The sequence below is a fragment of the Pan troglodytes genome, chromosome 22 (assembly GCF_028858775.2).
Source record: "Pan troglodytes isolate AG18354 chromosome 22, NHGRI_mPanTro3-v2.0_pri, whole genome shotgun sequence".
Lineage (NCBI taxonomy): Eukaryota > Metazoa > Chordata > Mammalia > Primates > Hominidae > Pan > Pan troglodytes.
In genome coordinates, this window is record NC_072420.2 from 5,874,018 (window position 1) to 5,886,304 (window position 12,287).

At 44.2% G+C, this 12,287-nt stretch overlaps 1 protein-coding gene and 1 pseudogene across 1 annotated transcript; both read left to right on the forward strand.

Moving 5' to 3' along the window:
* Positions 1 to 407: 407 nt before the first annotated feature.
* On the forward strand, positions 408 to 1,205 carry LOC134809254 (uncharacterized). Its single transcript, XM_063803658.1, has one exon. It carries the CDS (start codon positions 458 to 460, stop codon positions 1,178 to 1,180), a length of 723 nt encoding a protein of 240 aa, XP_063659728.1. The 5' UTR covers positions 408 to 457; the 3' UTR covers positions 1,181 to 1,205.
* A 2,573-nt stretch (positions 1,206 to 3,778) lies between these two features.
* LOC129138339 (putative ankyrin repeat domain-containing protein 20A2) overlaps positions 3,779 to 12,287 on the forward strand; it is a 58,950-nt pseudogene continuing 50,441 nt past the window's right edge.

Consider the following 12,287-nt stretch of genomic DNA (forward strand, 5'->3'; position numbering starts at 1 on the left):
CTCTATCCCCTGTGACGGAATAGTGGCCATTCCAGCTGCTCCAGGCTCCAGCAGAGGAAGACCGGGGTATGTGGCCCCACCAGGGTGACCCTCAGGCCTGGCGCGCACGCATTCCAGAGGCCACCCAAACCATGCTCCGCCATCTGGGCGCCCAAGCTGCCATCGCCCTCTGTGTGCAGGCAGCAGCTGCCTGGCAACCCCCGAGCCCGCTCGCGCTCCTAGCATCACAGAAGCAGGGCCACGTGTCCCAGTGGCTGCAGCCAAGCCAGGCATTCTGCCCTGCGGCAGCAGGTGCACAGGAGCGAGAACTGAGAATCCACCGCTCAACCCCACACGAGGTGACTGCCGAGTGCCCATACAAATGGCTCCGATCTGCCTCAGGTGGAGGAGTGGTCGGGAGGCACGGCCTGGGGGCCCTCAGGCTGGGCGCGCTGGCGATCCCAAGGCCGACCAGGCCATGCACCTCCAGCCCGCCTGGGCACCCCAGCTGCAGCCGCCTTCTGCGTGCAGGCAGCAGCCTCCAGGCAACTCCCGAGCCCGCCCACACTCCCCACATCTCGGAAGCAGGGCCAAATGTCCCTGTGGCTGTGGCCAAGCCAGGCGGTCTGTCCTGCAGCAGCTGCACAGGGGCGGGAACCGGCCCTCAGCCCCATCCCCGGTGGCTGCAGAGGGCCCCTGGATAGAGATCTGGAGCTCTGACAGAGGAGGAGCCGGGCCGGGGCAGGGTCTGGCAGGCTCTCAGGCCAGGGGCACCCGCGATCCAGAGGCCGCCCGGGGCATGCTCCACCACCTGGGCGCCCAGCTACAGGCGCCGGGCGACTCCCAAGCTGGCTGGCGCGCCCAGCCGCGCAGAACCGGGGCTAGATGTCGCCGTGGCTGCGACCAAGCCAGGCGGTCTGCCCAGGGGCGGCTGCACCGGGGCAGGAATGGACCCTCAGCCCCATCCCCGGTGGCTGCAGACGGCCCCTGGGGCGGCCCCGATCTCTCTTCGGAGGAGGAGAGGGGCGGGAGTCACCGCCAGGCGGGCCCTCAGGCGGGAAGGAATGCACGCCTGCGATTCCGGGACGTCCCGCGACAGCCCAGGAGAACCCGCAAGCCAGCGGCGCCTGTTTCTCTGTGTGATTCTTTGAGGAACCACCAAACTGTTTTCCACAGCAAGTGCATCATTTTCTCTTCCTAGCAGCCAGTTCATGAGGGCTCCGGTTTCTCCACCTCCTTAGCAATATGATTTTCTGTGTCGTTGTTATGAAAGCCTTACTAGTGGATGCAAAGTGGCATCTCATTTGGGTTTTGCCTTGCATTTTATTAATGAATAATGGTGTTTAGCATCTTTTCTTTTCCTTCTTAGACATTTGTGTATCTTCTTTGGAGAAATGTCTGTTAAAGTCCTTTGCCTGTTTTTTAATTGGGATCTTAGAAATTCTGTTGTTGAGTTGAGGGATATTAAGCTTTTATCAGATACACATTTTGATTTTATCAGATACATATTTTCTCACATATTATGGGTTGTCTTTTCACTCCCTTGATAGTATCCTTTGATGCATAAAGGGTTTTTTATTTTGATTAAATCTAATTTTCGTGTATTTTCTTTTGTTATCTGTGCTTTTCGGTCATATTTCAAAATACACTTAAAACTCAAAGGTCATAAATGTTTACCGTGTGTTTTCTTCTAAGAATTACATATTTTTAGTCCTTACATTTAAGTCTTTTATTAATTTAGAATTAATTTTTGTATATACTGCAAGGTAGGGGTCTAACTTCTCTCTTGTGCACTGACATCCAGCTGTTGAAGAGACTGTTCTTTCCTCTCTTGACTAGACTTGGCCACCTTGTTGAACAGTCATTGACCATATATGTGCGGACTAACTTGTAGGATCTCAAATCTGTTCTATTGTATTGGTCTGAAAGTCTATTGGTCTTATTCCAGTACCACACTCTCTTGATTACTGTAGATTTGTAGTAGGCTGTGAAACTGAAAAACGTGAGTTTTCCAGTGTTCTTTTTCAAGACTGTTTTGTCTGTCAGATCCTTTGAATTTTTGTATGATTTTAGAATGAGTTTCTTTGTTTCTGCAAAAATGCCTTTGGGATTTTGATGGTATTGCATTGAATCTGTAGATTACTTTAGATGGTATTGTCATCTTAACAATATTGTCTTACAACCCGTGAACACAGAATGTCTTTCCACTTATTTCCACTCTCTTTAGTTTTTTTGCAGCAATGTTTTGTGTATACCACCATGGTTAGATTTATGCCTGAATAACGTATTCTTTGATGTCATTATAAATGGAATTTTTAAAATGTTTTCATAGTTCTTTACAACTATATAGAAATATAGCTCATTTGCCTATGTTTGTTTGCATCCTGCCTCTTTTATTAGTTATAATCGGTTTTGTGTTTTGTTTGGAGCTTTATACCCATAAGATCATGTGTAGATACAATTTTACACCTATTTTTTATTTCTAATTTAGATGCCTTTTATTTCTTTGTCTTGCCTAATTGCTCTGGCTAGAACTGCCAGTGCTACGTTGAATACAAGTGGCAAATGCACCATCCTTTTCTTCTAGATGTTAGGAAAACAGCTTTCAGTGTTTCATCATTGATCATGATATTAACTGTTGGGTTTTTGTACATCCCATTGTCATGTTGCAGAAGATCTCTTCTATGCCTAGTTTATTGAGTATTTTTATTATAGAAGGGTGTTGTATTTCATCAATGTTTTCTCTGCATCAATTGAAATAATCACGTGCTTATTCATTTTACTGTTACAGCATATTACACTGACTGATTTTTTTATATGTTGAACCACCCTTGCATTTTGGGGATAAATCTCAAAGGGTGATAGTTTACAGTCGTTTGATTATACAGTATTGCTGCTAGTATTTTGCTAGTATTGCTAGTATTTTGCTGAGATTTTTGCTTATATATTCATAAGGGATATAGTGCTGTATTTCTCTCTTTTGTGCTCTCTTCGTCTTTGGTATAAGGATAATGCTGTTATCAAAAAATGAATTAGCAAGTATTCCTTCTTCATATATTTTGTCAGAAGAGTTTGAGAAGAAATGGTATTAATTCTTCTTTAAATGTTCGGTTGACTCACCAGTTAATGCAGCTATTTGGTCATAAATCTTTCTTTGTTAATCGCTTTCGATTAGTAATTCAATCTCCTAGGTTATAGGTCTATTCAGATTTTCTGTTTCTTCTTGAGCCACTTTGGTAGTTTGTGTCTTTCTAGCGATTCATCCATTTCATCCAGGGCACCTAATTTGTTGCTAGACAGTTGTTCACAGTATACTCCTGTAATCCTTTTGTATTTCTGTAAAGTTGGTAGTAATGGCTCTGCTTTCATTTATTATTTTAATAATTAGTCTTCCATCTTTTGCTCAGTCAATATAGTGAAAGCCTTGATCTTTCAAAGAATCTACATTTTTTCATTCTACTGCTCTCCAACCTTCTATTTTATTGATTTATGCTCTAATTATGCTCTTTATTATTTCTTTCCTTCTGCTAGCTTTGGATTTAGTCTTCTACCTGGATTTATTTTGGGAGTGATATTGATGTAACTTCATGGAAATAATACTAGATAGAAAGTTAGAGGATAGATTCTCTATCTGATGAGAGTTTGGGGCAAGTCGAGTACCAGGTTACCAAGTTTTATTTTTTTCTCTGACCCAAAAAACAGTTTGGCAGCCGGTGAGAAACTCTCACAGCTCTGGATGTGAGTTTAGGATACTGCATTTCTACCATTCAATTTCTTACTACTTTTTTGCACAGGGATCATGGCACAAATTGCAGTTTCCACCCTGCCCATGGAAGATGAGGAGTCCATGGAAGATGAGGAGTCCATTGAAGATGAGGAGTCTGTTGAAGATGATTCCGTGGAGAGCAGGATGGTGGTGACATTTCTCATATCAGCTCTCGAGTCCATGGTGAGACCTTCTGTTCTAACATGATATAATTGGGTAGAACTGGGTGGTAGATAAGGTTGATTTGTTTTTGTAGAACTTATAATTTTATGATTTGTAGTTCTAATGAGTAGATCTTTTTCTGGAATAGTAGTTATGGTCAAACACTTCTAACCAAATGTGCCATGTTGTCCAGTCTGGTCTCAAAATATGGGGCTCAAGAGACCTGCCCACCTTGGCCTCCCAAAATACTGGGATTACAGGTGTAAGCCCCTGAATCTGGCCAGATATTTTTCTTTTTATGGCTGAATAATACTCTGTGTGTGTATATATTACATTTTCTTTATCTATTCACCTACTGATGGGCATTAGGTTTGGGCTACCTTTTGGCCACTGTGAATAATGCTGCTGTTAATCGGGTGTACAAATACCTGTTTGAGTCCCTGCTCTCAGTTCTTTTGGTTATATACGCTTAAAGGGTGTTGATGGATCATATAATTCTATGCTTCATATTTTTAAGGAGCTGCTAAACCATTTTCCACAGTGGGCTGTACCATTTTACGTTCCAAAAAGCAATGCATACAGCTTCCAATTTCTCTATAGCACTGCTGACAGTTAATATTTTCTGTTTATGTATTGTATTTTTATAGTGTTTGAAATTAATCTGAGGCTTTTTGCTGATACCAAAATATTAGGAAAGGTTTTCCAAAAATAATACTGCTTATTATAAAGGATTTTACGTGTTACTTGATGCCCTGTGATCTGTTTTCTAAGTAAGAAGAGGAAATTCTTGGCTGGGCACAGCGGCTCATGCCTGTAATCCTAGCACTTTTGGAGGCCGAGGTGGGTAGATCACCTAAGATCAGGAGTTCAAGACCAGCCTGGCCAACATAGTGAAACCCAGTCTCCACTAAAAAAAAAAAAAAAAAAAAAATTAGCTCGGTGTGGTGGGGGGTGCCTCTAATCCCAGGTATTCGGAAGGCTGAGGCAGAGAATTGATTAAACCCATAAGGCAGAGGTTACAATGACCGAGATTGCACCACTGCACCCCAGCCTGTGTGACAGAGCGAGAGTCCATCTCAAAAAAAAAAAAAAAAAAAAGGAAAGAAAGAAGAGGAACTTCTCTCCATCCAGCCTCATTCCACTGCACCAACTCTTCTGTGTCGGGTTGTGCAGGGGAGAAAAGGAGCTTGGCAACTCTTTGCTGTGTTGAGTTGTGGTAGCCCATCACTGGGTTGTAAAGTGCCTTGCCTCCTTTCCTCCCCTCCTTTTTTGTGAGACAGAGTCTCACTCTGTCGTCCAGGCTGAGGTGCAGTGGTGCGATCTCTGCTCACTGCAACCTCAGCCTCCTGGGTTCAAGTGATTCTCCTGCCTCAGCCTCCCAAGAAGCTGGGACTACAGGCACATGCCACCACACCTGGCTAACTTTTTTTATTTTTAGTAGAGACAGGGTATCACCATGTTGGCCAGGCTGGTCTTGAACTCCTGACTTCAGGTGATCCACCCACCTTGGCCTCCCAAAGTGCTGGGGTTAAAGGCATGAGACACTGCGCCCGTCCACCTCCTCTTTTACTTGGGAGAAATGCACAGATTCTGGGTGCCATGTGCATTTGTTTTGGGAGTGATAATTGATCTAACTTATGGAAATAATACTAGATAGTTAGCGGATGGATTCTGTATCTGATGAGAGTTTTGGGCAAAACGAATTCCTAGTTTCTGAGTCTTATTTTTCCCCTGATTTAAGAAAACTGTGAACTATCCAGCCGGTAAAAATCTCTCACAGCTCTGGATGTGAGTTTAGGACACTGGATTTCTACCACTCATTTTCTTACTACTTTTCTTGCGCAAGGATCATGGCACAAGTTGCAGTTTCCACCCTGCCCATTGAAAATGAGGAGTCTGTTGAAGATGAGGAGTCCTTGGAGAGCAGGATGGTGGTGACATTCCTGTCAGCTCTCGACTCCATGGTCAGACCTTCTGTTCTCACATTCTGCAGTTCGGTAGGACTGGGCGGTAGATAAGGTTGATTTGTTTTTGTAGAACTTACAATTTTGTGATTTTTAGTTCTAATGAGTAGACCTTTTTCGTGAATAGTAGTTACGGTCAAACACCTCTGACCAAATGTGCATGTGGAGTTTCTACACTGATTTTCAGACAATCTGGATCCCAACTGGGTATCCCAAAATTCCATCCTGACACTCCCTGGAGTTAGTGCAGACCCCGCAGGATGGGAGCTCAGTCCCAGGAGTCTACCCTCACTCCACATGCCAATTGCAAGTCTTGGGTTGTTACATGTAGTTTTGACCAACCAGTTAGAAAACAGGGTTTCATGACCCCCATTGGTGGGTGGAATCATTTGCTCGGACAGATTGCAGAACTCAGAAAAAACAGATTGTTTTCTTTTTTTTCTGAGATACAGGGTCTCAGTCTGTTGCCAGGCTGGAATGCAGTAGTGTGATCAAAGCTCACTGTAGCATGGGACTCCTGGGCTCAAGTGATCCTCCCACCTCAGCCTCCCAAATAGCTGAGATTATAGGCCTGTACCAGCATATCTGGCTATGTTCTTTTACTTTTTGTAGAGATGGGGTCTTGTTATGTTGCCCAGGCTGGTCTCAAATTTCTGGGCTCACGTGATCCTCCCACCTCAACTTCACAAAATGCTGGGATTATGGGCATGAACCATTGCATCTCACCAATTTACTTTCTTTTACTGGTTCATTTCAAAGGCTAAATCTCAGAAACAGCCAGTGAAAGAGATGTACATGCTGGGCACAGTGGCTCATGCCTGTAATTTCAGCACCTTGGGAGACTGAGGCGGGAGCATCGCTTAAGTGCTCAGGAGATTAAGACCAGCCTGGGTAACAAGGTGAAAATGCATCTCTACAAAAAGATTTTTCTAAAAATTAGCCAGGCACAGTTATCTATAGTTATAGCTACTCAGTGCCTATAATTCTAGCTACTCAGGAGGCTGAGGTGAGAGGATGAGAGGATGGGGCTTGAGATACGGAGGCATAGTTCGCAGTGAGCCACGATTGTGCCATGGCACTCTAGGCTGGGAGACAGAGCCAGACTCTGTCTCAAAAAAAAAAAATAAAACCACACAGGGCAAGGTATGTCGAGAGGGGTACAGAACTTCCATGTCCTCTATTGTGCATGTTACCTTCCTGGTATCTCCCTTGTGTTCAGCAACCCAGACATTCTCCAACTCCAGTTGTTGAGGGCGCTTATGAATGCTTCATTATGCAGGCATGATTGATGAAGTCATTGACCATTGGTGATTAAGTCAGTCTTCGGCCACTATTTCTTCCTGGAGCCCAGGGGGTGAGGCTGACAGTTCCAAGCCTCTAGTCACATGGTTTGTTCTTCTGACTACAACCACCCCTTTTTCTGAAGCTGTCTAGGAGCTTTCAGTCACCCAGTCATCTCAGTAACATCACCAAATGCATTCTTACTATGGTGATCCCAAAGGTCTTAGAGGCTCTTGTGTTAGAAACCTGGGACTAAGACCAAATATTGAAACAGAAGATGCCCCATCACCTTCATCACCAAGGCCTTTATAAGAGCTTGAGAAGCTCTGTGCCAGGATGAGGGGCAGAAACCAAATGTGTATTTCTTTTGTTTTCTTTTGAACACAGAGTCTCTGTTTCACCCAATCTGGAGTGCAGTGATGGTGTTGTAGCTAACTGCAGCCTCAACGACCTGTGCTCAAGCAATTCTCCCACCTCAGCCTTCCAAGCATCTGGGACTACAGGTGCACACCATCCATGCCCAGCTAATTTTTGTATTTTTTTTTGTAGAGATAGGATCTTGTTATATTGCTGAGGCTGGTCTTGAACTCTGGGGCTAAAGCGATCCTTTCACCACAACCTCTGAAGTAGCTGAAACTACAGATGCATACTACCATGCCCAGCTAATTTTTTCTTATTTCTTTTTGTTGTTTAATTGAGGGGGTCTCGCTGTGTTTCCCAGGCTGGTCCTGAAGTTTTGGCCTCAAGCGTTTCTCCTGCTTTGAACTCCTAAACTGTTGGGATTATGGTTGTGAGCCACGGCCTCTGTGTCCAGCAATCACAAGAGGTCTTTATAAGTGAAAGAGGGAAGTAAGAGAGTCCGAATTGAAGGAGATTTGATGATGGAAGCACAGGTCACAGAGGGAGATTCGAATATGCTTTGCTTCTGGCTTTGAAGATGCAGTTAGGGGCCATGAGCCAAAGAATAGGAGTGGCTTTGTAGATTTGTGGTGTATTAAGCCACTCAATGTAGGGTAGTTTGTAACAGCAGCAAGAAGAAATGAACATGAAGCCAGAATTGGTGGCCCACACCTATAATTCCAGCTATTTAGGAGGCTGAGGCAGGATGGTTGCTTTGGCCCAGGAGTTCACGATAAGCCTGGGCAACAAAATGATACCCTGTCTACATGGAAAAAAAAAATTAGCGGGTGTGGTGGCATGCACTTGTAGTCTTAGCTACTAGAGGCCCTGAGGCAGGACAATTTCTTGACCTAGGAGCTCCAGGTCTCAGTGCATTGTGATCGTGCCATGGCACCCCAGTCTGAGTGACACAGCGAGATTATATCTTAGAAAAAAAAAAAGAAAAAAGAAATGAGTGAGCATGGCAGGAATAGGGACAGATAGCAATATTAAATAGAGTGGTCAGGGTTGGCCTCCTAAGTGAAAATTGAGCAAAGACTTGAAGGAGGGGAAGGAGCTGGCCAAGGTACTGAGGGAAGAGCATTGTAGGCAGAAACAACAGAATAAAGATGCTAAGAGGGAACTCCGTGGTGTGTCTGAAGCTCAGGAAAGAGGTCTGTGGAGTAGAGAGAGGGAGAGAAGTAGGGAAGGAGGCCAGGGAGTTGTTGGACTCAGATCAGTACAGATTGTGTAAGCCCTGGGAGGCTATTGCTGGGGCTTTGGTTTTTATTCTGTCTGATATGGGAGATGCGGAAGGGTTCTGAGCAGAGAGGTGACACGAACTGTCTACTGATTTAAAAGCATCCCATGGCAGCTGAGTTGAGAAAGATTGTGGGAAGATTTGGGTAGAAGCAGGGAGGCCATGCTGTGGCAACCTCCAGGTGGGAGATGATAGTGGTTCTGACCAGGGCCCTGGCAATGGTGAGAGATGGTTGATTCTTGTTGAAATACTAAGTAATTTTAAAAAATACCACTACTGCTTTTCCCAATTATATGAAGTATGGGATGCTAGATTACAGAAATCTTAAGTCCGGCCAGGTGCAGTGGCTTATGCCTAGAGCTTCAGCACTTTGGGAGGCAGAGATGGGAGAATGGTTTGAGTCCAGGAGTTTGAGACCACCCTGGGCAACACAGCTAGACCTCCTGTCTATGCAAATAAAAATTAATAAAATATAATTATCCCAGCATAGTGGTATTTTCCTGTAGAACCTGTTACTTAGGTTGTTGAGGTGGGCAGATCTCTTGAGGGCGGGAGTTTGAGGCCAGCTTGGGCAACATAGCAAGGCTCCTCTTTCTACAAAAAAAAAAAAAAAAAAAATTAGCTGGGTGTTTTGGTGCTCATCTGTAGCCATAGCTATGGTGAGGGTGAGGCAGGAGGATCCCCGGAGCCCAGGAGGTCACGGCTGCAGTTAGCTATGAGTGCACCCCTGCATTGCAGCCAGAGTGACAGAGTGAGACCCGGTCTCAGAATACAGATACAAGTAAAGAAATCTCAGCTCAGAGCAGTCTGTTTGTCACTATGCAGCCTTTGCAACCCCATAGCTGCGCGATTGGGTTTGTGTTGCTGGAGGTGAGGAGACCCGTGCCCAGGTGTTGTTGCCTGTCTAATCAGTTTATTTTAAAATATATTAATGAAATTTATTTCATCATACTTTATGGCCTCATACCTGAGTGGTTTTTTGAATTCTCCTTTGAATAGCTTGTAACTATTCAAACCTCTTATTGGTTCTATAATTAATTCTTTATCTAATTAGCTTTTTAAAAATCAGAATTGATATTAGACTAATCAGTTATTAATGAGGAGATGAAATTGAGTTGTTTGTACACTTTATCTAAGATAGTGTTATACTGGCTAACTCAAATCAGTAGTTCAGCAAATGCAGAATCAGAGCTTCTTCAGCGTGGAACTGTCTTGTGGTTCTTGAAGATGCCATTTCTTTCTTTCTTTTTTTTTTTTTTTTTGAGACAGCATCTTCCTCTGTCACCAGGCTCGAGTGCAGTGGCACAATCTCAATTCACAGCAACTTCTGCCTCCCAGGTTCAAGCATTTCTTTTGCCTCAGCCTCTGAAGTAGCTGGGACTACAGGCACATGTCACCATGCCCGGCTAAGCTTTGTATTTTCTGTAGATACGGGGTTTCAGCATGTTGGACAGGCTGGTCTTCAACTCCTGACCTTGTGATCCACTGGCCCTGGACTCCTAAAGTGCTGGGATTACAGGTGTGAGCCACCGTGCCTGGCCTCTTTTTTCAGTCTTTAATAAACTGCTGCCATCATTTCAGACCACTTGCTATTTTAGGCACTTAGAAATTTTTCACTGGAATTCATGTAAAGAAAGACCATGGATGTTTTTACTGGATTTAGTATTCATCCTTCGACTGCATGACTCACCCCTAGTGCCATAATTTTACTAATGAATTTTTCAGATACTACTCAGCTGGCCACTGAACCTAACCAGCAACCCACCCTCAACCATTCAGTGGTCTTTTGTTCTTCTCTGTTCCTCCTGAATGTTGATTACTCTCAGAAGGTGATAAAAACTTGGATTTCTTTTTTTTCTTTCTAGAGACAGGGTTTTGTTCTGTCACCCAGGCTGCAGTGCGGTGGCATGATCATGGTTCACTGCAGCCTGAAACCCCGAGCTCAAACGGTCCTCCCACCTCAGCCTCCCAAGTAGCTGGGACTACATACATTTGCCCCTATGCCCAGCTAACTTCTTTATTTTTTACTGTACAGATGGGATCTTGCTGTGTTGCTCAGGATGTTGTCAGACTCCCGGCCTCAAGTGATCATTCTGCCTCAGCTTCCCAAAGTGCTTGGATTATATGTAGGTGGGAGCCACCTGTGTTCAATGCCCATTTTCTTTTTCTTTCTTTCTTTTGGAGACGGACTCTCACTCTGTCATGCAGGCTGGAATGCAGTGGTGTGATCTCAGCTGACTGCAACCTCCACCTCCCTGGTTCAAGCAACTCCCCTGCCTCAGCCTCCCGACTAGCTGGAATTACAGGCACATGTCACCACTCTCAGCTAATATTTTTGTATTTTTAGTAGAGACAGGGTTTCAGTATGTTGGCCAGACTGGTCTCGAACTCCTGAAATCAGGCAATCCACCCACCTTGGCCTCCCAGTGTGCTGAGATCAGAGGCGTGAGTCACCACGCCATGCCCAGCCATTTTTAAAATAATAACGTTACTGAAATATGATTAACGTATCATGCAATTCATTTATCAAAGTACACAATTCAGGCCAGGTGCAGTGGTTAATTCCTATAACGCTAAGACTTTGGGCACCTGAGGCAGGTGGATCGCTTGTGTTCAGGAGTTTGCGACTAGCCTGGGCAACATGGCAAAACAGCATCTCTAGCAAAAATACAAAAATTAGCTGGGTGTGGTGGCTCATGCCTGTAGTCCCAACTACTTGGGGGACATGAGACTGGAAGATCATTTGAGCCCAGAAGCCATAGGTTGCAGTGAGACCAGATGGCACCACTGCACTACAGCATGGGTGACAAAAGGAGACCCTGTCTTTAAATAACTAAAGATAAAAAGAAAGTATACAATTGAGTGGTTTTTAGAATATTCAAGAAGCTGTGCATCCATCACCACAGTCTTTCTTAGAAGTGATTACCCACTTGTGAGTTACCCACTTATGAGTGAGAAACCCTCACCTCTTAGCCGCTACCTCCTATGTACCCCATGTTCATAGGCAACCACTGATTTATTTTCTGTCATTGTAGTTTTGCCTAATCTGGACCTTTTATAGAAATAGAATTGTACAATGTGTGATCTTTTGTAATTTGCTTTTTTTTCTCTTAGCAGAATGTTTTCAAATTTCTTTCATGTTATAGTGTGTATCAGGATTTCTTTCCTTTTGTAGCTGAGTAATAGTTTATGTTTATCCATTCATTAGTTGATGGACATTTGTGTTGTTTTTGCGTATTCACCATCATGAGTCAGGCTGCTATGAACACTCGTACGTAAGTTTTAGTGTGAACATATATTTTTATTTCTCTTGGATTTACACTCAGGAGTGAAATTGTTGCATTATGTGATTACTATACATTTAGTCTTTGAGAAACTGCCACGTTGCTTTTCAAAGTGGTTACACTGGTCAGGCACAGTGGCTCACACCTTTAATCTCAGATATTTGAGACGCTGAGTTTGGAGGATTTTCTTAGCTCGGGAGTTCAGGACAACC